The sequence below is a fragment of the Oncorhynchus mykiss genome, chromosome 13 (assembly GCF_013265735.2).
Source record: "Oncorhynchus mykiss isolate Arlee chromosome 13, USDA_OmykA_1.1, whole genome shotgun sequence".
Classification (NCBI taxonomy): Eukaryota; Metazoa; Chordata; class Actinopteri; order Salmoniformes; family Salmonidae; genus Oncorhynchus; species Oncorhynchus mykiss.
In genome coordinates this window covers 5936302-5959012 of record NC_048577.1, presented here as the reverse complement: position 1 = coordinate 5959012, position 22711 = coordinate 5936302, and the positions used below count along the sequence as shown (strand labels likewise).

General features: G+C 41.8%; 1 protein-coding gene across 10 annotated transcripts in view; it reads left to right on the top strand.

Moving 5' to 3' along the window:
* The window catches only part of LOC110519495 (adhesion G protein-coupled receptor E2-like), a 248464-nt gene that overhangs the window by 117851 nt on the left and 107902 nt on the right, over positions 1–22711 (top strand). The window contains exon 1 of one of the 10 annotated variants that reach the window (XM_036939977.1): positions 4832–5117. The exons of the other annotated variants lie outside the window; for them this stretch is intronic. Coding sequence (XP_036795872.1) covers positions 5087–5117 — 31 coding nt within the window. The 5' untranslated portion in view covers positions 4832–5086. Of the gene's footprint in view, positions 1–4831; positions 5118–22711 lie in introns of those variants that run through there. 10 annotated transcript variants of the gene reach the window in all.

Sequence of the window (22711 nt, the reverse complement as noted above, 5' to 3'; positions counted from 1 at the left end):
ACCACACGACTGAACAGTAGTCAATCTGCGTCAAAATTAGGGCCTGTAAAATCTGCCTTGTTGACAGTGTTATTAAGAAATGTAGAAACTAGGGCCTGTAAAACCTGCCTTGTTGATAATGCTGTTAAGAAGGCAGAAACTAGGGCCTGTAAAACCCTGCCTTGTTGACAGTGCTGTTAAGGAGGTAGAAACTAGGGCCTGTAGGACCTGCCTTGTTGACAGTGTTGTTAGAAGGTAGAAACTAGGGCCTGTAGGACCTGCCTTGTTGACAGTGCTGTTAAGGAGGTATAAACTAGGGCCTGTAGGACCTGCCTTGTTGACAGTGCTGTTAAGAAGTGAGAAACTAGGGCCTGAAGGACCTGCCTTGTTGACAGTGTTGTTAAGAAGGTAGAAGCTAGGGCCTGTAGGACCTGCCTTGTTGACAGTGCTGTTAAGAAGGTAGAAACTAGGGCCTGTAGGACCTGCCTTGTTGACAGTGTTGTTAAGAAGGTAGAAACTAGGGCCTGTAGGACATGCCTTGTTGACAGGCAGTTTAGTCACCTTCACTTGCTCAATTTCAACATTATGCATTTGAAGATTTATTTGAAGTTTAGGGTTTGGTGAATGATTTGTCCCAAATATAATGCTTTTAGTGTTTGAAATATTTAGGACTAAATGATTCCTTTCCTCACATTTTGAAAGTCACTGCAGCTCTTTGTTAAGTGTTGCAGTCATTTCAGGCTCTGTAGTAGCTGACATATATAGTGTTGTGTCATCCTCATGCATAGACCCACTGGCTTCACTCAAAAGTGTGGCAACTGCTCGGCCTCCGACCACAAGGCACTGCAGAGTGTTGTAACGGCTTTCTTCCTGGGAAGGAGAGGCGGACCAAAACGCAGCGTGGTTCTAGTTCATGTTTTTAATAAGAAAACTCAACATGTACATAATACAAAACAATAAACGTGTCAAAACCTAAACTAACTGGTGCAGAAACACTAAGACAGGAAACACAAAAGAACTATGGTCAGAACGTGACAGTACCCCCCCCCCCCCCCCCCCACCCCCCGCCCAAGGTGCGGACTCCGACCGCACAACCTAAACCTATAAGGTAGGGTTTGGGTGGGCATCTGTCCGCGGTGGCGGCTCTGGCGCTGGACGTGGACCCCACTCCATCATAGTCTTTGTCCACCTCCTTAGCGTCCCTTGAGTGGCGACCCTCACCGCCGACCTTGGCCTAGTAACCCTAACAAAGGGCCCCACTGGACTGAGGGGTGCCTCATTACTGAGGAAGCTCATGACTGAGAGATAGCTCAGGGAGGTTGACGGCTCTGGCGGATCCTGGCTTAATGGCGGCTCTGGTGGATCCTGGCTGACTGGCGGCTCTGGCGGATCCTGGCTGACTTGCGGCTCTGGCGGATCCTGGCTGAATGGCGGCTCTGGCGGATCCTGGCTGAATGGCGGCTCTGGCGGATCCTGGCTGAATGGCGGCTCTGGCGAATCCTGGCTGACTGGCGGCTCTGGCGGATACTGACTGACTGGCGGCTCTGGCAGATCCTGGATGATTGGCGGCTCCTTGCAGACTGGCGGCTCTGGCGGCTCCCTGCAGACTGGCGGCTCTGGTGGCTCCCTGCAGACTGGCGGCTCTGGCGGCTCCCTGCAGACTGGTGGCTCTGGCGGCTCTGGACAGACGGGAGACTCTAGCAGCTCTGGACAGACGGGAGACTCTAGCAGCTCTGGATAGACGGGAGACTCTAGCAGCTATGGACAGACGGGAGACTCTAGCAGCTCTGGACAGACGGGAGACTCTAGCAGCTATGGACAGACGGGAGACTCTAGCAGCTCTGGACAGACGGGAGACTCTAGCAGCTCTGGACAGACGGGAGGCTCTAGCAGCTCTGGACAGGCGAAGCTCACTGTAGGCCTGGTGTGTGGTGCCGGCACTGGTGGTCCTGGGCCGAGGATACGCACAGAAAGCCTGGTGCAGGGAGCTGCCACCGGAGGGCTGATGCGTGGAGGTAGTACTGGATAGATCGGACCGTGCAGGCTCACTGGAGCTCTTGAGCACCGAGCTTGCCCAACCTTACCTGGTTGAATGCTCCCGGTCGCCCTGCCAGTGTGGCGAGGTGGAATAGGCGAACCGGGGACACCATGCATAAGGCTGGTGCCATGTAAGCCGGCCCAAGGAGACGCACTGGAGACCAGATGCGTAGAGCCGGCTTCATGGCACCTGGCTCGATGCCCACTCTAGCCCGGCCGATATGAGGAGCTGGTATGTACCGCACCGGGCTATTCACCCACACTGGGGGCGCTCCACAGCATAACACGGTGCCTGCCCGGTCTCTCTCGCCCTCCGGTAAGCACAGGAAGTTGGCGCAGGTCTCCTACCTGGCTTCGCCATACTTCCTGTGTGACACCCCCCCAAGACCTGCCTCTCGGGCTTCCTTGCCAGCCGTGTTCCCTCGTATCGCCGGTTACTCTTTCCGGCTGCCTCTGCTCTCCTAGCTGCCTCCACCTGTTCCCATGGGAGGTGATCCTTTCCCGCCAGGATCTCCTCCCATGTGTAGCAACCCTTGCCGTCCAACACGTCCTCCCATGTCCATTCCTCCTTGCGCTGCTCCTGCTGTTGTTGCTGCTGCTGCCTCTCCTGCTGTTGCTGCTTTTCACCACAGCGCTTGGTCCTATTGTGGTGGGTGGTTCTGTAATGGCTTTCTTCCTGGGAAGGAGAGGCGGACCAAAACGCAGCGTGGTTATAGTTCATGTTTTTTAATAAGAAAACTCAACATGAACATAATACAAAACAGTAAACGTGTCAAAACCAAAACTAACTGGTGCAGAAACACTAAGACAGGAAACACAAAAGAACTATGGTCAGAACGTGACAAGTGTAGTGCGTTACGGCCCAGTACATCACCGGGGCCAAGCTTCGTAGACTGTTCTTTCTGCTACGGTACCAGAGCACCAAGTCTAGATCCAAGAGGCCTCTAAACAGCTTCTAACCCCAAGCCGTAAGACTCCTGAACATCTAATCAAATGGTTGCCCAGACTATTTGCATTGCCCCCCTCCTCCTTTACACTGCTGCTACTCTATTTTATAATCTATGCATAGTCACTTTAATAACTCTACCTACCTCAATTACCTAGACTAACCGGCTGTCCCCGAAAAGAGACTCTCTACCGGTACCCCTGTATATAGCCTCGCTATTGTTATTTTACTGCTAATCTTTAATTATTTATTACTTGTATTTCTTGTTCAAAGTTTTTTAAGTATTGTTTTATAAAAAAAATTTAAACAGCATTGTTGGTTAGGGCCTGTAAGTCTGCATTTCACTGTATTGTGTGGCAAATAACATCAATTTGATGTCATTAGTAAACATTTTAAAAAGTAAGGGGCCTAGAATTCCTTTAAAAAGTAATGGGCCTAGAATTCCTTTAAAAAGTAATGGGCCTAGAATTCCTTTAAAAAGTCAGGGGCCTAGAATTCCTTTAAAAAGTAAGGGGCCTAGAATTCCTGATTCTACCTGGATTATGTGTCTCTGTGTTCTGTGGGACAGGTAACTCTTTATCCACACTATAGCAGGGGGTGTAAAGCCACAACATATGTTTTTCCAACAGCAGACTATGATTGATAATGTAAAAAGCTGCACTGAAGTCTAACAAAACAGCCGCTACAATCTTTCTATCATCAATTTCTCTCAGCCAATCAGTAATTTGTGTAAGTGCTGTGCTTGTTGAATGTTCTTCCCTGTAAGTGTGCTGAAAGTCTGTTGTCAATTTGTTTACTGTAAAAATGCATTGTTTCTGGTCCAACACCATTTTTTCTAAAAGTTTACTAAGGGTTGGTAACAGGCTGATTGGTCTAAAAGTTTACTAAGGGTTGGTAACAGGCTGATTGGTCTAAAAGTTTACTAAGGGTAGGTAACAGGCTGATTGGTCTAAAAGTTTACTAAGGGTTGGTAACAGGCTGATTGGTCTAAAAGTTTACTAAGGGTTGGTAACAGGCTGATTGGTCTAAAAGTTTACTAAGGGTTTGTAACAGGCTGATTGGTCTAAAAGTTTACTAAGGGTTGGTAACAGGCTGATTGGTCTAAAAGTTTACTAAGGGTAGGTTACAGGCTGATTGGTCGGCCTTTTGAGCCAGTAAAGGGGACTTTACTATTCTTAAGTAGCAGAATGACATTTGCTTCCTTCCAGGCCTGAGGCAACACACCTAGTAGGCCTGAGGCAACACACCTAGTAGGCCTGAGGCAACACACCTAGTAGGCCTGAGGCAACACACCTAGTAAGCCTGAGGCAACACACCTAGTAGGCCTGAGGCAACACACCAAGTAGGCCTGAGGCAACACACCTAGTAGGCCTGAGTTAACACACCTAGTAGGCCTGAGGCAACACACCTAGTAGGCCTGAGGCAACACACCTAGTAGGCTTAACATGATGAGGGAGAGGAAGATAAGAAGAAGAAGAGAGAAAGGGGTGAAATAGAAAGAGTGAGAGAAGGAGAGAGAGAGGGAGAGAGTGATAAGGTGAGAACAGAGAGGGGTAGTGTAGAGAGAGTGAGAGAGAGAGAGTGAGAGATAGACAGAGAGAGAGAGAGAGAGAGAGAGAGAGAGGGGAAGGATAGAGAGAGAGAGAGAGAGAGATAGAGAGAGAGAGAGAGAGAGAGTGAGAGAGAGAGAGGAAGGATGGAGAGAGAGAGATAAGGTGAAAAACAGAGAGAGGGGGAAGGAGAGAAGAGGTGACACAGAAAAAGAGAACAAGGAGAGAGAGAGATAAGGGTGAAACAGAGAGAAAGGGGGAAGAGTGTGAACAAGAGAGAGAAGAGGTGTTCTCTAACAGAAAGAGGTAGAGGAGAGGAGAGTAAAATAGTTGTTTTCTATCTCCGTGTGGCTCACATTGAGAGTTGTCTCACCAAAAGAGAGGGAATATTGTATTTATTTTTATTCTGTTCATGTTATCACCACTGATCATACAGAATAAACACCTTGTTAAACTGGGATTTTCTTCAATCTGAACTCAACAGTAAAACAGATTTCATCTCAGACTGATTCTTCTTGTGGGACTAGTTTTATTAGGATCCTACTAGTTGTCATAATACCAGTCTGTCTCTGAGATGGGGTCCAGAACTCTTCTACTTGTTCTGGGTGAGTATAACGTACTATATCTTTGGAACTTGACTATCTTGTCATATCAAATGTGTTTGTGTGTGTGTGTGTGTGTGTGTGTGTGTGTGTGTGTGTGTGTGTGTGTGTGTGTGTGTGTGTGTGTGTGTGTGTCTGTGTGTGTGTGTGTGTGTGACAAATACATAGAAAGGTGGTATTTCATAATTTCATTTTCATATTTCATATTTCATTTCACTGTCTACAATTATATTCTGAACAAACAGAGCATCCCAAACATGCTCAATGAGTGACATTGCCTGGTGAGTATGCAGGCTATGGAACAACAGGGACATTTTCAGTATAGTTCCTTGCAACATGGGGCAGTGCATCATCATTCTGAAACAGGAGGTGATGGCGGCGGATGAATGGCACGACAATAGGCTTCAGGATCTCATCAATGTACCTCTGTGTATTCAAGTGGCCAACAATAAAATGCAATTGCGTTCGTCATCCCGAGCTTATGACTGCCCATAACATAACCCCACCGCCACCATGGGGCACTGTGTTCACAATGTTGACATCAGAAAACCGCTCCCTAACATGACGTCATACATGTAGTCTGTGGTTGTTAGGCTTATTGGGAGTACTGCCAAATTCTATAAAACTATGTTGGAGGCTTATAGTAGAGAAATGAAGATTCAATTCTCTGGCAACAGCTCTGGTGGACATTCCTCAAGTCAGCATGCCAATTACGCACTCCCTCAAAACTTGAGAATTCTGTGGCATTGTGTTGTGTGACAAAACTGGACATTTTAGAGTGGCCTTTTATTGTCACCTGCACAAGGTGCACCTGTGTAATGATCATGCTGTTTAATCAGCTTCTTAACATGCCACACCTGTCAGGTAGATAGATTATCGGGGCAAAGGAGAAACACTCACTAACAGGGATGTAAACAAATTTGTGAAAAAAAAATTGATAGACATTTCTTTGATATTTTATTTGGACCAACACTTTACATGTTGCATTTATATTTTTGTTCAGTGTAGTTTCTTGACAGTTTTAGTGTGTATAGACAGTTTTAGTGTATTTAGACAGTGTTAATACTGTAGTGTGTATTTTACTGTAGTGTGTATATTGTGTAGTGTGTATACTGTAGTGTGTATATTGTGTAGTGTGTATTTTACTGTAGTGCATTCGGAAAGTATTCAGACCCCTTGACTTTTTTCCATCATTTGTTTTGTTACAGCCTAACTATAAAATGGAATGAATAATTTGTTCCCTATTGTCAATCTTCACACAATACCCCATAACGACAAGGCTAAAAGTTTTTTTGTTTTTTTTGCAAATGCATTAAAATTGAAACACAGAAATACCTAATTTAAATAAGTATTCAGACAATTTGCTATGAGACTCGAAATTGAGCTCAGGTGCATCCTGTTTCCATTGATCATCCTTGAGGTGTTTCTACAAATTGATTGGAGTCCACCTGTGGTAAATTCATTTGATTGGACATGATTTGAAAGGCACACACCTGTCTACATAAGGTCCCACAGCTGAGCAAAAACCAAGCCATGAGGTCGAAGGAATTGTCCGTAGAGCTCTGAGACAGGATTGTGTCAAGGCACAGATCTGGGGAAGGGTACCAAAGCATGTCTGGAGCATTGAAGGTCCTCAAGAACACAGTGGCCTCCATCATTCTTACATGGAAGAAGTTTGGAATCACCAAGACTCTTCCTAGAGCTGGCCGCCCTGCCAAACTGAGCAATCGGGGAAAAAGGCCCTTGGTCAAGGAGGTGACCATGAACACGATGGTCACTCTGACAGAGCTATCTGGTGTTTGGGTGTGTGTGTGTGTGTGTATGTGTGTGTGTGTGTGTGTGTGTGTGTGTGTGTGTGTGACAAATAGACCATGAACCAACAATTTACCAACCATGGATATAGAATGAATGTTAAAACCCTATCTAAGACATGTATAAACTACAAGACTATCTACAATTATAAACTGAACAACCACGATCCAGAGCATCCCAAACATGCTCAATGAGTGACATGCCTGGTGAGTATGCAGGCCATGGAACAACAGGGACATTTTCAGTATAGTTCCTTGCAACATGGGGCAGTGCATCACCATTCTGAAATATGAGGTGATGGTGGCGGATGAATGGCACGACAATAGGCTTCAGGATCTCATCAATGTGCCTCTGTGTATTTAAGTGGCCATCAATAAAATGAAATTGCGTTCGTCATCCCGAGCCTATGACTGCCCATAACATAACCCCACCGCCACCATGGGGCACTGTGTTCACAATGTTGACATCAGCAAACCACTCCCTAACATGACTTCATACATGTAGTCTGTGGTTGTTAGGCTTGTTGGGCGTACTGCCAAATTCTATACAACTATGTTGGAGGCTTATAGTAGAGAAATGAAGATTCAATTCTCTGGCAACAGCTCTGGTGGACATTCCTCAAGTCAGCATGCCAATTACGCACTCCCTCAAAACTTAAGAAATCTGTGGCATTGTGTTATGTGACAAAACTGGACATTTTAGAGTGGCCATTTATTGTCCCCAGCACAAGGTGCAGCTGAGTAAGGATCATGCTGTTTAATCAGCTTCTTGATATGCCACACCTGTCAGGTAGATAGATTATCGGGGCAAAGGAGAAATTCTCACTTACAGGGATGTAAACACATTTCTGAAAAAAATTTGATAGACATATTTTTTTTGTCCGTGCGGAAAATTTCTTGGATATTGTATTTCATTTCATGAAACTTGGGACCAACACTTTACATGCTGCGTTTATATTTTTGTTCAGTGTAGTTTCTTGATAGTGTTAGTGTGTATAGACAGTGTTAGTGTGTATAGACAGGTTTAGTGTGTATAGACAGTGTTAGTGTGTATAGACAGTGTTAGTGTGTATAGACAGTTTTAGTGTGTATAGACAGTTTTAGTGTGTATAGACAGTGTTAGTGTGTATAGACAGTTTTAGTGTTTATAGACAGTGTTAGTGTGTATAGACAGTGTTAGTGTGTATAGACAGTGTTAGTGTATATAGACAGTGTTAGTGTGTATAGACAGTGTTAGTGTGTATAGACAGTGTTAGTGTGTATAGACAGTTTTAGTGTTTATAGACAGTGTTAGTGTGTATAGACAGTGTTAGTGTGTATAGACAGTGTTAGTGTATATAGACAGTGTTAGTGTGTATAGACAGTTTTAGTGTGTATAGACAGTGTTAGTGTGTATAGACAGTGTTAGTGTGTATAGACAGTGTTAGTGTATATAGACAGTGTTAGTGTGTATAGACAGTGTTAGTGTGTATAGACCGTTTTAGTGTGTATAGACAGTTTTAGTGTGTATATTATGTAGTGTGTATACTGTAGTGTGTCTATTGTGTAGTGTGTATTTTACTGTAGTGTGTATATTGTGTAGTGTGTATACTGTAGTGTGTATACTGTTGTGTGTATATTGTGTAGTGTGTATTTTACTGTAGTGTGTATATTGTGTAGTGTGTATACTGTAGTGTGTATATTGTGTAGTGTGGATTTTACTGTAGTGTGTGTACTGTAGTGTGTATATTGTGTAGTGTGTATTTTACTGTAGTGTGTATATTGTGTAGTGTGTATACTGTAGTTTGTATATTGTGTAGTGTGTATTTTATTGTAGTGTGTATTTTAGTGTGTATAGACAGTGTTAGTGTGTATACTGTAGTGTGTATATTGTGTAGTGTGTATACTGTAGTGTGTATATTGTGTAGTGTGTATTTTACTGTAGTTTGTATTTTACTGTAGTGTGTATACTGTAGTGTGTATATTGTGTAGTGTGTATTTTACTGTAGTGTGTATATTGTGTAGTGTGTATACTGTAGTGTGTATATTGTGTAGTGTGTATTTTACTGTAGTGTGTATATTGTGTAGTGTGTATACTGTAGTGTGTATATTGTGTAGTGTGTACACTGTAGTGTGTATATTGTGTAGTGTGTATACTGTAGTGTGTATATTGTGTAGTGTGTATTTTAGTGTGTATAGACAGTGTTAGTGTGTATACTGTAGTGTGTATATTGTGTAGTGTGTATTATACTGTAGCGTGTATATTGTGTAGTGTGTATTTTAGTGTGTATTTTACTGTAGTGTGTATATTGTGTAGTGTGTATTTTACTGTAGTGTGTATACTGTAGTGTGTATATTGTGTAGTGTGTATTTTACTGTAGTGTGTATATTGTGTAGTGTGTATACTGTAGTGTTTATATTGTGTAGTGTGTATTTTACTGTAGTGTGTATATTGTGTAGTGTGTATACTGTAGTGTGTATATTGTGTAGTGTGTATTTTACTGTAGTGTGTATATTGTGTAGTGTGTACACTGTAGTGTGTATATTGTGTAGTGTGTATACTGTAGTGTGTATATTGTGTAGTGTGTATTTTAGTGTGTATAGACAGTGTTAGTGTGTATACTGTAGTGTGTATATTGTGTAGTGTGTATTATACTGTAGCGTGTATATTGTGTAGTGTGTATTTTAGTGTGTATTTTACTGTAGTGTGTATATTGTGTAGTGTGTATTTTACTGTAGTGTGTATATTGTGTAGTTTGTATACTGTAGTGTGTATATTGTGTAGTGTGTATTTTAATGTAGTGTGTATTTTAGTGTTTATAGACAGTGTTAGTGTGTATACTGTAGTGTGTATATTGTGTAGTGTGTATACTGTAGTGTGTATATTGTGTAGTGTGTATTTTAGTGTGTATAGACAGTGTTAGTGTGTATACTGTAGTGTGTATATTGTGTAGTGTGTATTTTACTGTAGTGTGTATATTGTGTAGTGTGTATTTTAGTGTGTATACTGTAGTGTGTATATTGTGTAGTGTGTATACTGTAGTGTGTATATTGTGTAGTGTGTATACTGTAGTTTTTATATTGTGTAGTGTGTATACTGTAGTGTGTATATTGTGTAGTGTGTATTCTGTAGTGTGTATATTGTGTAGTGTGTACACTGTAGTGTGTATATTGTGTAGTGTGTATTTTACCTTAGTGTGTATGTTGTGTAGTCTGTATACTCTAGTGTGTATATTGTGTAGTGTGTATACTGTAGTGTGTATATTGTGTAGTGTGTATATTACTGTAGTGTGTATATTGTGTATTGTGTATACTGTAGTGTGTATATTGTGTAGTGTGTATTTTACTGTAGTGTGTATATTGTGTAGTGTGTATATTGTGTAGTGTGTATATTACTGTAGTGTGTATATTGTGTAGTGTGTATATTGTGTAGTGTGTATATTATGTAGTGTGTATACTGTAGTGTGTATATTGTGTAGTGTGTATTTTACAGTAGTATGTATATTGTGTTGTGTGTATTTTACTGTAGTGTGTATATTGTGTAGTGTGTATATTGTGTAGTGTGTATACTGTAGTATGTATATTATGTAGTGTGTATTTTACTGTAGTGTGTATATTGTGTAGTGTGTATATTGTGTAGTGTTTATACCGTAGTGTGTATATTGTGTAGTGTGTATTTTAGTGTGTATTTTACTGTAGTGTGTATATTGTGTAGTGTGTATTTTACTGTAGTGTGTATGTTGTGTAGTTTGTATACTGTAGTGTGTATATTGTGTAGTGTGTATTTTAATGTAGTGTGTATTTTAGTGTTTATAGACATTGTTAGTGTGTATACTGTAGTGTGTATATTGTGTAGTGTGTATACTGTAGTGTGTATATTGTGTAGTGTGTATTTTAGTGTGTATAGACAGTGTTAGTGTGTATACTGTAGTGTGTATATTGTGTAGTGTGTATTTTACTGTAGTGTGTATATTGTGTAGTGTGTATTTTAGTGTGTATACTGTAGTGTGTATATTGTGTAGTGTGTATACTGTAGTGTGTATATTGTGTAGTGTGTATACTGTAGTTTGTATATTGTGTAGTGTGTATACTGTAGTGTGTATATTGTGTAGTGTGTATACTGTAGTGTGTATATTGTGTAGTGTGTACACTGTAGTGTGTATATTGTGTAGTGTGTATTTTACCTTAGTGTGTATATTGTGTAGTCTGTATACTCTAGTGTGTATATTGTGTAGTGTGTATATTACTGTAGTGTGTATATTTTGTAGTGTGTATATTGTGTAGTGTGTATATTGTGTAGTGTGTATACTGTAGTGTGTATATTGTGTAGTGTGTATTTTACAGTAATATGTATATTGTGTAGTGTGTATTTTACTGTAGTGTGTATATTGTGTAGTGTGTATATTGTGTAGTGTGTATACTGTAGTATGTATATTGTGTAGTGTGTATTTTACTGTAGTGTGTATATTGTGTAGTGTGTATATTGTGTAGTGTGTATACCGTAGTGTGTATATTGTGTAGTGTGTATTTTACTGTAGTGTGTATTTTAGTGTGTATAGACACTGTTAGTATGTATACTGTAGTGTGTATTATGTGTAGTGTGGATACTGTAGTGTGTATATTGGAGGTGATGGCTTTGTTATGGAAGGTTTGGGAATCGCTTCCTTTTAGGTGGTTATAGAATTTAACGGCACTTTTCTGGATTTTGATAATTAGTGGGTATCGGCCTAATTCTGCTCTGCATGCATTATTTGGTGTTCTACGTTGTACACAGAGGATATTTTTGCAGAATTCTGCGTGCAGAGTCTCAATTTGGTGTTTGTCCCATTTTGTGAAGTCTTGGTTGGTGAGCGGACCCCAGACCTCACAACCATAGAGGGCAATGGGCTCTATGACTGATTCAAGTATTTTTTTGCCAAATCCTAATTGGTATGTTGAAATTTATGTTCCTTTTGATGGCATAGAATGCCCTTCTTGTCTGTGTCTGAATCTCCCTCCCTCTCTCTGTCTGTCTGTCTGTCTGTCTGTCTGTCTGTCTGTCTGTGTCGCTCTTTCTCTCACTCTCTCTGTCTCTCTCTGCCTCTCTCTCCCTTTCCTGCTCCTCACAGGTCTTTGTTTTACTCCACCGGGGAACCTAGAGACCAGAGTTTGCGGCCTGGGCTTTATTGCCAACGGGAGTCAACAATGTGATGATATAGATGAGTGTAAAGAGTGGGACAGTAACCAACCCTGTGGAAGTAATGCTGCATGTTACAACACATATGGAAGCTTCTACTGTCACTGTCTACCTGGGTTCAGATCCACAACGACTTTCAAGTTTACTCCTCTCACTGGGGAGTGTAATGGTGAGTATTCAAGTGTCTGAGTGTGGGAAAAAAACCCATTACTTTTTCAATATCTTCTCTGTTCTGTGGCATATTTAGAGTTTGTTGATCAGTGATTCCCCAACCTCTCCTCTTGTACCCCCAGACAGTCCTCTTCTTTGATGTATTCCAGAACTAGCATTGCTGACCCAAATGGTCACCTAATCATCAACCCTCTAGTTTGTTAAATCAGCTGCATTAGTTCTGGAAAACATCAAATACGTGGACTGTTAGGGAATCACTGGAGGAGAGGTTAGGGAGTTACTGGAGGAGGGTTAAGGAATCCCTGGAAGAGAGGTTAGGGAATCACTGGAGGAGAGTTTGGGGAGTCACTGGAGGAGGGTTAAGGAATCCCTGGAAGAGAGGTTAGGGAATCACTGGAGGAGAGGTTAGGGATTCACTGGAGGAGAGGTTGGGGAGTCACTGGAGGAGAGGTTAGTGAATCACTGCTCTATCACCATGTTTCCATCTCTCTACAGACCTCGATGAGTGCAAGGGAAGACTACGGGTTTGTCCCAGCAACGCCATTTGCCTCAACACCATTGGGAGCTACCACTGCCTGTGCCAACCTGGGTTCAGATTCTCTAATCACACTGTGAAGGTGAGTCCCACAAGAGGGCATCATTGTGTGTGTGTCTTCTCTTGATTGATTAATTGATAGACTGATTTAGTTGGCAACATCACTACATACTGTACATATGTATTTATGGGAAGACTTTATAGTCCATATAGACTAAGGCATTTGTGACTTTAAAGACTATTGAGACTATGGATTCTAAGGGACTAAAGATGCCTTAGTGACAATAGATACTACAGAGACTATAGGGACAATAGCTACTAAGGCATCCACAGAGACTAAAGCATTTATGTCTATATAGACTATTGAGACTATCGATACTGAGGGACTAAAGATACTAAAGAGACTATAGAGACTGTAGAGGAACCGCAGAAGAAGGTAACGACAAGAGAATGGTTGAAGATGCATAAGGAGTAACCATGGTGATTACTGGGTGTGTTGGGGAATGACTCCTTCCGGCGCCGACAGAGATGGCCGCCTCGCTTCGCGTTCCTAGGAAACTATGCAGTTTTTTGTTTTTTTTACCTGTTATTTCTTACATTGGTACCCCAGGTCATCTTAGGTTTCATTACATACAGTCGAGAAGAACTACTGAATATAAGAGCAGCGTCAACTCACCATCAGTACGACCAAGAATATGACTTTCGCGAAGCGGATCCTGTGTTCTGCCTTTCATCTAGGACAACGGAATGGATCCCAGCCGCCGACCCAAAAAACGACTTCGTAAAAGGGGGAAACGAAGCGGTCTTCTGGTCAGACTCCGGAGATGGGCACATCGTGCACCACTCCCTAGCATACTTCTCGCCAATGTCCAGTCTCTTGACAAGAAGGTTGATGAAATCCGAGCAAGGGTAGCATTCCAGAGGGACATCAGAGACTGTAACGTTCTTTGCTTCACGGAAACATGGCTCACTGGAGAGACCCTATCGGAGTCGGTGCAGCCAGCTGGTTTCTCCACGCATCGCGCCGACAGAAACAAACATCTTTCTGGTAAGAAGAGGGGTGGGGGCGTATGCTTCATGGTTAACGAGACGTGGTGTGGTCACAACAACATACAGGAACTCAAGTCCTTCTGTTCACCTGATTTAGAATTCCTCACAATCAAATGTCGACCGCATTATCTACCAAGGGAATTCTCTTCGATTATAATCACAGCCGTATATATTCCCCCCCAAGCAGACACATCGATGGCTCTGAACAAACTTTATTTGACTCTTTGCAAACTGGAATCCATATATCCTGAGGCTGCATTCATTGTAGCTGGGATTTTAACAAGGCTAATCTGAAAACAAGACTCCCTAAATTGTATCAGCATATTGATTGCGCAACCAGGGATGGAAAAATCTTGGATCATTGCTATTCTAACTTCCGCAACGCATATAAGGCTCTGCCCCGCTCTCCTTTCGGAAAAGCTGACCACGACTCCATTTTGTTGATCCCTGCCTACAGACAGAAACTAAAACAAGAAGCTCCCACGCTGAGGTCTGTTCAACGCTGGTCCGACCAATCTGATTCCACACTCCAAGACTGCTTCCATCACGTGGACTGGGATATGTTTCGTATTGCATCAAACAACAACATTGACGAATACGCTGATTCGGTGTGCGAGTTCATTAGAACATGCGTTGAAGATGTCGTTCCCATAGCAACGATTAAAACGTTCCCAAACCAGAAACCGTGGATTGATGGCAGCATTCGCGTGAAACTGAAAGCGCAAACCACTGCTTTTAATCAGGGCAAGGTGACCGGAAACATGACCGAACACAAACAGTGTAGCTATTCCCTCCGCAAGGCAATCAAACAAGCTAAGCGTCAGAATAGAGACAAAGTAGAATCTCAATTCAACGGCTCAGACACAAGAGGTATGTGGCAGGGTCTACCGTCAATCACGGATAACAAAAAGAAAACCAGCCCCGTCACGGACCAGGATGTCTTGATCCCAGGCAGACTAAATAACTTTTTTGCCCGCTTTGAGGACAATACAGTGCCACTGACACGGCCCGCAACCAAAACATGCAGACTCTCCTTCACTGCAGCCGAGGTGAGTAAAGCATTTAAACGTGTTAACCCTCGCAAGGCTGCAGGCCCAGACGGAATCCCCAGCCGCCCCTCCTAGCATGTGCAGACCAGCTAGCTGGTGTGTTTACGGACATATTCAATCAATCCCTATCCCAGTCTGTTGTTCCCACATGCTTCAAGAGGGCCACCATTGTTCCTGTTCCCAAAATAGCTAAGGTAACTGAGCTAAACAACTACTAGTAGCACTCACTTCCGTCATCATGAAGTGCTTTGAGAGACTAGTCAAGGACCATATCACCTCCACCCTACCTGACCCTAGACCCACTCCAATTTGCTTACCGCCCAAATAGGTCCACAGACGATGCAATCTCAACCACACTGCACACTGGCCTAACCCATCTGGACAAGAGGAATACCTATGTGAGAATGCTGTTCATCGACTACAGCTCGACATTAAACACCATAGTGCCCTCCAAGCTCGTCATCAAGCTCGAGACCCTGGGTCTCGACCCCGCCCTGTGCAACTGGGTACTGGACTTCCTGACGGGCCGCCCCGAGGTGGTGAGGGTAGGCAACAACATCTCCACCCCGCTGATCCTCAACACTGGGGCCCCACAAGGGTGCGTTCTGAGCCTTCTCCTGTACTCCCTGTTCACCCACGACTGCGTGGCCACGCACGCCTCCAACTCAATCATCACGTTTGCGGACGACACAACAGTGGTAGGCTTGATTACCAACAACGACGAGACGGCCTACAGGGAGGAGGTGAGGGCCCTCGGAGTGTGGTGTCAGGAAAATAACCTCACACTCAACGTCAACAAAACTAAGGAGATGATTGTGGACTTCAGGAAACAGCAGAGGGAACACCCCCCAATCCACATCGATGGAACAGTAGTGGAGAGGGTAGTAAGTTTTAAGTTCCTCGGCGTACACATCACAGACAAACTGAATTGGTCCACCCACACAGACAGCATCGTGAAGAAGGCGCAGCAGCGCCTCTTCAACCTCAGGAGGCTGAAGAAATTTGGCTTGTCACCAAAAGCACTCACAAACTTCTACAGATGCACAATCGAGAGCATCCTGTCGGGCTGTATCACCGCCTGGTACGGCAACTGCTCCGCCCACAACCGTAAGGCTCTCCAGAGGGTAGTGAGGTCTGCACAACGCATCACCGGGGGCAAACTACCTGCCCTCCAGGACACCTACACTACCCGATGTCACAGGAAGGCCATAAAGATAATCAAGGACAACAACCACCCGAGCCACTGCCTGTTCTCCCCGCTATCATCCAGAAGGTGAGGTCAGTACAGGTGCATCAAAGCTGGGACCGAGAGACTGAAAAACAGCTTCTATCTCAAGGACATCAGACTACAGCCACCACTAACATTGAGTGGCTGCTGCCAACACACTGACTCAACTCCAGCCACTTTAATAATGGGAATTGATGGGAAATGATGTAAAATATATCACTAGCCACTTTAAACGATGCTACCTAATATAATGTTTACATACCCTACATTATTCATCTCATATGTATACGTATATACTGTACTCTATATCATCTACTGCATCTTTATGTAATACATATTTCACTAGCCACTTTAAATATGCCACTTTGTTTACATACTCATCTCATATTTATATACTGTACTCAATACCATCTACTGTATCTTGCCTATGCCGTTCTGTACCATCACTCATTCATATATCTTTATGTACATATTCTTTATCCCCTTACACTTGTGTGTTTAAGGTAGTAGTTTTGGAATTGTTAGCTAGATTACTTGTTGGTTATTACTGCATTGTCGGAACTAGAAGCACAAGCATTTCGCTACACTCGGAATAACATCTGCTAACCATGTGTATGTGACAAATAACATTTGATTTGATTTGATTTGAATAGTGCTAAGTGAATGTGGATGTGAGAGTTGTGTGAGTGTTGAAATGACAGGTTAAGATGATTGACATTTGGATATTTAAGAGATTGAAATGTGGATATTAACAGATTGATATTTGGAAAATAATTGGTAAGTTGAAGTATTGAATTTTGAATAATCAGAGATATTATTTGTACTGAGTGAATGAGAGCTTTCAGGGAACTAGCCTCAGTGTGAAAGAGGTGCGTATCTGAATGAATGCCCCAACCAAATCTGTGAGTTTTTAACATTATATAGGGATGATGCGTGATGTGAAGATATGAAAGGAGAGAGTACTATTACCAAATATACTGTATGAATATTATACTGAGGTACTAGAGATGTGATGATGTAACAATGTATGTAGAGTATAATGTGTTACTAGAGATGTGATGATGTAACAATGTATGTAGAGTATAATGGGTTACTAGAGATGTGATGATGTAACAATGTATGTAGAGTATAATGTGTTACTAGAGATGTGAGGATGTAACAATGTATGTAGAGTATAATGTGTTACTAGAGATGTGATGATGTAACAATGTATGTAGAATATAATGTGTTACTAGAGATGTGAGGATGTAACAATGTATGTAGAGTATAATGTGTTACTAGAGATGTGATGATGTAACATTGTATGTAGAATATAATGTGTTACTAGAGATGTGATGATGTAACAATGTATGAATATTATACTGAGTTACAAGAGGTTTGTTAATGTAATATGTTGTTAGTGACTTTCAGATAGCACTTTAATAATGTGGTGTCTTAGTATTTTGAAGTGTTTTTGAATACAAGGTCACATGAGGAAAAGAGGAATTGAGACTCATCATATTAGAGGCTGCCATCTGTTGTTTGGGTTAAAGATAAGCTTCCTGTGGACAAATAGATAAGCTGCCAGTGAAAATGAACAGAACTCACTGAACTCAAACAGGCTGTAAGGGACATTTGGGACAGAAAGAGTAGACAGTACAAGTCAAAAGTTTGGACACGCCTACTCATTCAAGGGTTCTCTTTATTTTAACTATTTTCTACTATCAAATAACACATATGGAATCATGTAGTAACCAAAAAAGTGTAAAACACATTTTAAATAATCTAATTAGCCACCCTTGCGTTGATGACAGCTTTGCACACTCTTGGCATTCTCTCAAACAGCTTCATGAGGTAGTCACCTGAAATGCATTTCAATTAACAGGTTTGTTTTGTCAAAAGTTAATTTGAGGAGGCAGGGGTGGTATACAGAATATAGCCCTATTTGGTAAAAGACCAAGTCCACATTATGGCAAGAACATCTCAAATAAGCAAAGAAAAACATCAGTCCATCATTACTTTAAGCCGTGAAGGTCAGTCAATGTGGAACATTTCAAGAACTTTGAAAGTTTCATCAAGTGCAGTCGCAACAAACATCAAGCACTATGATGAAACTGTCTCTCATGAGGACAGCCACAGGAAAGGAAGACACAGAGTTACCTCTGCTGCAGAGGATCAGTTCATTACAGTTAACTGTCTCTCATGAGGACTGCCACAGGAAAGGAAATCCCAGAATTACCTCTGCTGCAGAGGATCAGTTCATTACAGTTAACTGTCTCTCATGAGGACTGCCACAGGAAAGGAAATCCCAGAGTTACCTCTGCTGCAGAGGATCAGTTCATTACAGTTAACTGTCTCTCATGAGGACTGCCACAGGAAAGGAAATCCCAGAGTTACCTCTGCTGCAGAGGATCAGTATTATAGTTACCAGCCTCAGCGATTGCAGCCCAAATAAATGCTTCACAGAGTTCAAGTAACAGACATGAATCAGGCCTTCATGGTCAAATTACTGCAAAAAAACAACTACTAAATGAAACCAATAATAAGAAGAGATTTGCTTGCACCAAGAAACACAAGAAATAGACATTAATACCAATGAAAATGTGTCCTTTGGTCTGATGAGTCCACATTTTAGTTTTTTGGTTCCAACCGCCGTGTCGTTGTGAGACACAGAGTAGGTGAACAGATGATCTCCGCATGTGTGGTTCCCACCGTGAAGCATGGAGGAGGAGGTGTAATGGTGCATTGCTGGTGACAAGGTCTGTGATTTATTTAGAATTCAAGGCACAATTAACCAGCATGGCTACCACAGAATTCTGCAGAGATACGCCATCCAATCTGGTTTGCACTGTTTTTCAACCGGACAACGACCCAACACACCTCCAGGTTGTGTAAGGGCTATTTTACCAAGAAGGAAAGTGACAGAGTGCTGCATCCGATGACCTATATTTTGAGTTACTACATGATTCCATATGTGTTATTTCATAGTGTTGATGTCTTCACTATTATTTTACAATGTAGAAAATAGTACAAATAAAGAAAAACTCTTGAATGAGTAGGTGTGTCCAATCTGTGGACTGGTTCTGCAAGTCAATGCAACAGGTTCAAAATGATTAGATTACAAGAAAGGAGCTCTGGAATTGTTTACTTTAGAAGGTGCCTATTCCGCTTAATGGGACACTGTATCATCTTAAGTGTCTGACGTATGATTCTGCTTAATGGGACACTGTATCATCTGAAGTGTCTGACGTATGATTCTGTTTACACATGGTATTATCAAGACTTCTTGCCCAAGATGCAATAAGCTCGATTAAGATGAAGACTTTTAGGACTGATTAAGATGTAGCATAATGAAAACTAAGTATATGTTAATTTTCTTTCTTCCAGGACTGATGGAAAGTCCAATATCAAGTTTTCTGATGAGTTTACCAATGATTTGGGCACGTCTGCTCCTGCTCCCCCTCTCTGACGCTCGAGGATGCCAGACGGCTCATCATTACTCACACCTCTCACCATCGTTACGCGCCCCAGCGCTTCATCGGACTCACCTGGACTCCATCACGTCATTGATTATCTACCCTATATCTGTCACCCCCTCCAGTTAATTTTCTGCGTCTGCATTCATGTTGTTTTGTTTCTCCTGTCCAGACGCTGTTCCTGTTTTTCATGTCTGTTAATCCATTACTTAATATTAATTCCCTGTACTTACTTCTCGTCTCCCAGCGTATGGCATCACAGAGCCATTACAGATTGTGTACATTTCCTTTTTAAAGACTTGCTGAGGCATTTATCAGTTAGTGACACTGTAGTAATATACAGTATAAATATACCTGGATCAGGCTGTTTTTTAATTTATTTTTATTGAACCTTTATTTAACTGGACAAGTCAGTTAATTAAAAACTAAATTTTATTTACCATGATTCCCTAGGAACAGTGGGTTAACTGCCTTGTTCAGAGGCAGAACAACATATATATTTTTCTTCCGGCTCCAGGGATTCAATCTAGGAACCATTCGGTTATTGGCCCAATGCTCTAACCACTAGGCTACTGCCGCCCTTAGGATACCTATCTCCCTGCAGTTAACCTCTCTTGGGTAGGGGGCAGTATTTTCACCTCCGGATGAAAAGCGTGCCCAAAGTAAATTGCCTGTTACTCAGGCCCAGAATTTAGGATATGTATATAATTAGTGGATTTGGATAGAAAACACTCTAAAGTTTCCAAAACTGTTAAAATAATATGCCTATGAGTATAACAGAACTGATATGGCAGGCGAAAACCTGAGAAAAATACATTTAGGAAGTGGAATTGTTTTCATGTCGCTGTTTTTCAACTCAATACCAACAGAGAATCCAATGGGTTAGGAATCCGATTGCAGTTCCAATGGCTTCCACTAGATGTCAACAGTCTTTAGACATCGTTTCAGGCTTTTATTTTGAAAAACGATGTGTGAAAAGCAATTTTGGTCAGAGGACAGAGGAAGTTTGCAGACCTGATTTGACGCACTCTTTGTTATTTTTCCTTTCTATTGAAAACGGTATTGTCCGGTTAAATTTTTTATTGATTATAAATACAATTAACAACCTGAGGATTAATTATAAGTGTAACTGGGAGTCTGTGAGTGCAACCATATGAAGATTATCAAAGTTAAATGATTAATTGTATCGCTATTTCTGACTCCTCGACTTGGCTGGTAATGATTGTATGTTTTTTTTTTTACATGGGGCGCTATCCTCAGATAATTTCATGCTATGCTTTCGCCGTAAAGCCTTTTTGAAATTTGACACAGCGGCTGGATTAACAAGAAGTTAATCTTTAAGGAAGATCCCTCATTATTTGTTTGTACAAATGTTGCATAAAGGGAAATTGTCCTGTTAATCCAACCACGGTGTCAGATTTATAAAATGCTTTTCGGAAAAAGCATACCTAGACCAGAACATACCTAGCCCAGATCATAGCCCAGTTGACAAATTATGAGGGCATGGCAGATTTACGCCCCCTTTGGAGAAATTGGGTACCCCTAGTAAACTGAAAAAAAAAATCTCAAAAATTGCTAATATATGCATATAATAATTATTATTGGATAGAAAACACTCTAGAGCTTCTAAAACCGTTGGAATTATGTCTGTAAGTATAGCAGAACTCACAGGGCATGCATTCTTCCAAACTTGTTTTTGTGGTCATGAAAGTTGGAGCAACTTTGACGTCATGGCCCCCACCCTTCCCGACCACTTATGGATCTGGGGACACTTTCCATCTCTTCCACTAGATGTCCTCTTTCTTTAGAGCGTTCAATCGTTCAAATCGCGCGAGAATTGGCCCTATGGGAGTGATTTGAGTAAGTGCCGCGAGAAAAAAACCTGTGCGTTAGGGCGCGAATTGGTCACAGCCATTCCTTTGTTCCAGCACTCCTGGAAAAAGCAAACGATGCCCGGTTGAATTGAAATTTGTTTTGTGTGTTAAAAACATCATAAAGCTTGCTTCTGCACTTAGTTTGACCTGTTTAGTCGACATATAATATGTAATTTTGAAGTTTTGATGCGCAACGTTTCCGGACCAGAGGACGTTTTGGGTGCATTTCAGCTGATGTTATTAGCTGTAGCTAATACAAAGACGCAAGACTTGAAACCAAACGATGTATTGGGTAAGTATGAACCCTTCCAGAACATTCTGAACGAAGACCATCGAAGGTAAGGGAATATTTATGCTTAAATCTGTGTTTCTGTTGACTCCAACATTACGTGGAAATGTAGCTTGGAACTGAGCGCTGTCTCAGCATATGGAATAGTGTGCGATTTCTGTAACGTTAAAAATAAATCTAACACAGCGGTTGCATAAAGAAGCAGTGTATCTTTCTAACTATATGTAGAACATGTATATTTAGCCAAAGTTTATGATGTCTATTTACGTTATCTTGCCGAGCTACCTAGATTTCCTGCGGGCATTTTTGAGTAATTTCTGAACATGAGCACATTGTAAATGGACATTTATGGATATATATGGCATATTATTGAAAAAATTTTTTTTTACTGTGTAACATGTCCTATCACTGTCATCTGATGAAGATTTTCAAAAGGTTAGTGAGCGATTTATTTTTTAATCCTGCTTTTATAATTTTATATTTTCTGGGACAAAATGGCTGCCGCTTGTCTTGGTTTCGGTGGTGGTCTAATATAAATATGTGGTGTGTTTTCGCCGTAAAACATTTAAAAAATCTGACATGCTGGGTAGATGAACAAGGTGTTTATCTTTCATTTGAGCTATTGGACTTGTTAATGTGTGGAGGTTAAATATTTCTAAGAATATTTTTGCGTTCCATGCGCCACGGTTTGAGCTGAACGGGGGGGGGAAGGTGTTCCTCTAGAGGAACTCCTGGCATCAACAGGTTTTAATCCAACCACGGTGTCAGATTTATAAAATGCTTTTCGGCAAAAGCATACCTAGCCCAGAACATACCTAGCCCAGATCATAGCCCAGTTGACAAATTATCCAAACAGTGACCAGCCAAGCAGAAGCGTTACAAAACTCAGAAATAGAGATAATATTAATCCCTTACCTTTGATGATCTTCATATGGTGGCAATCAGAAGACATTAATTTACTCAATAAATGTTCATTTTGT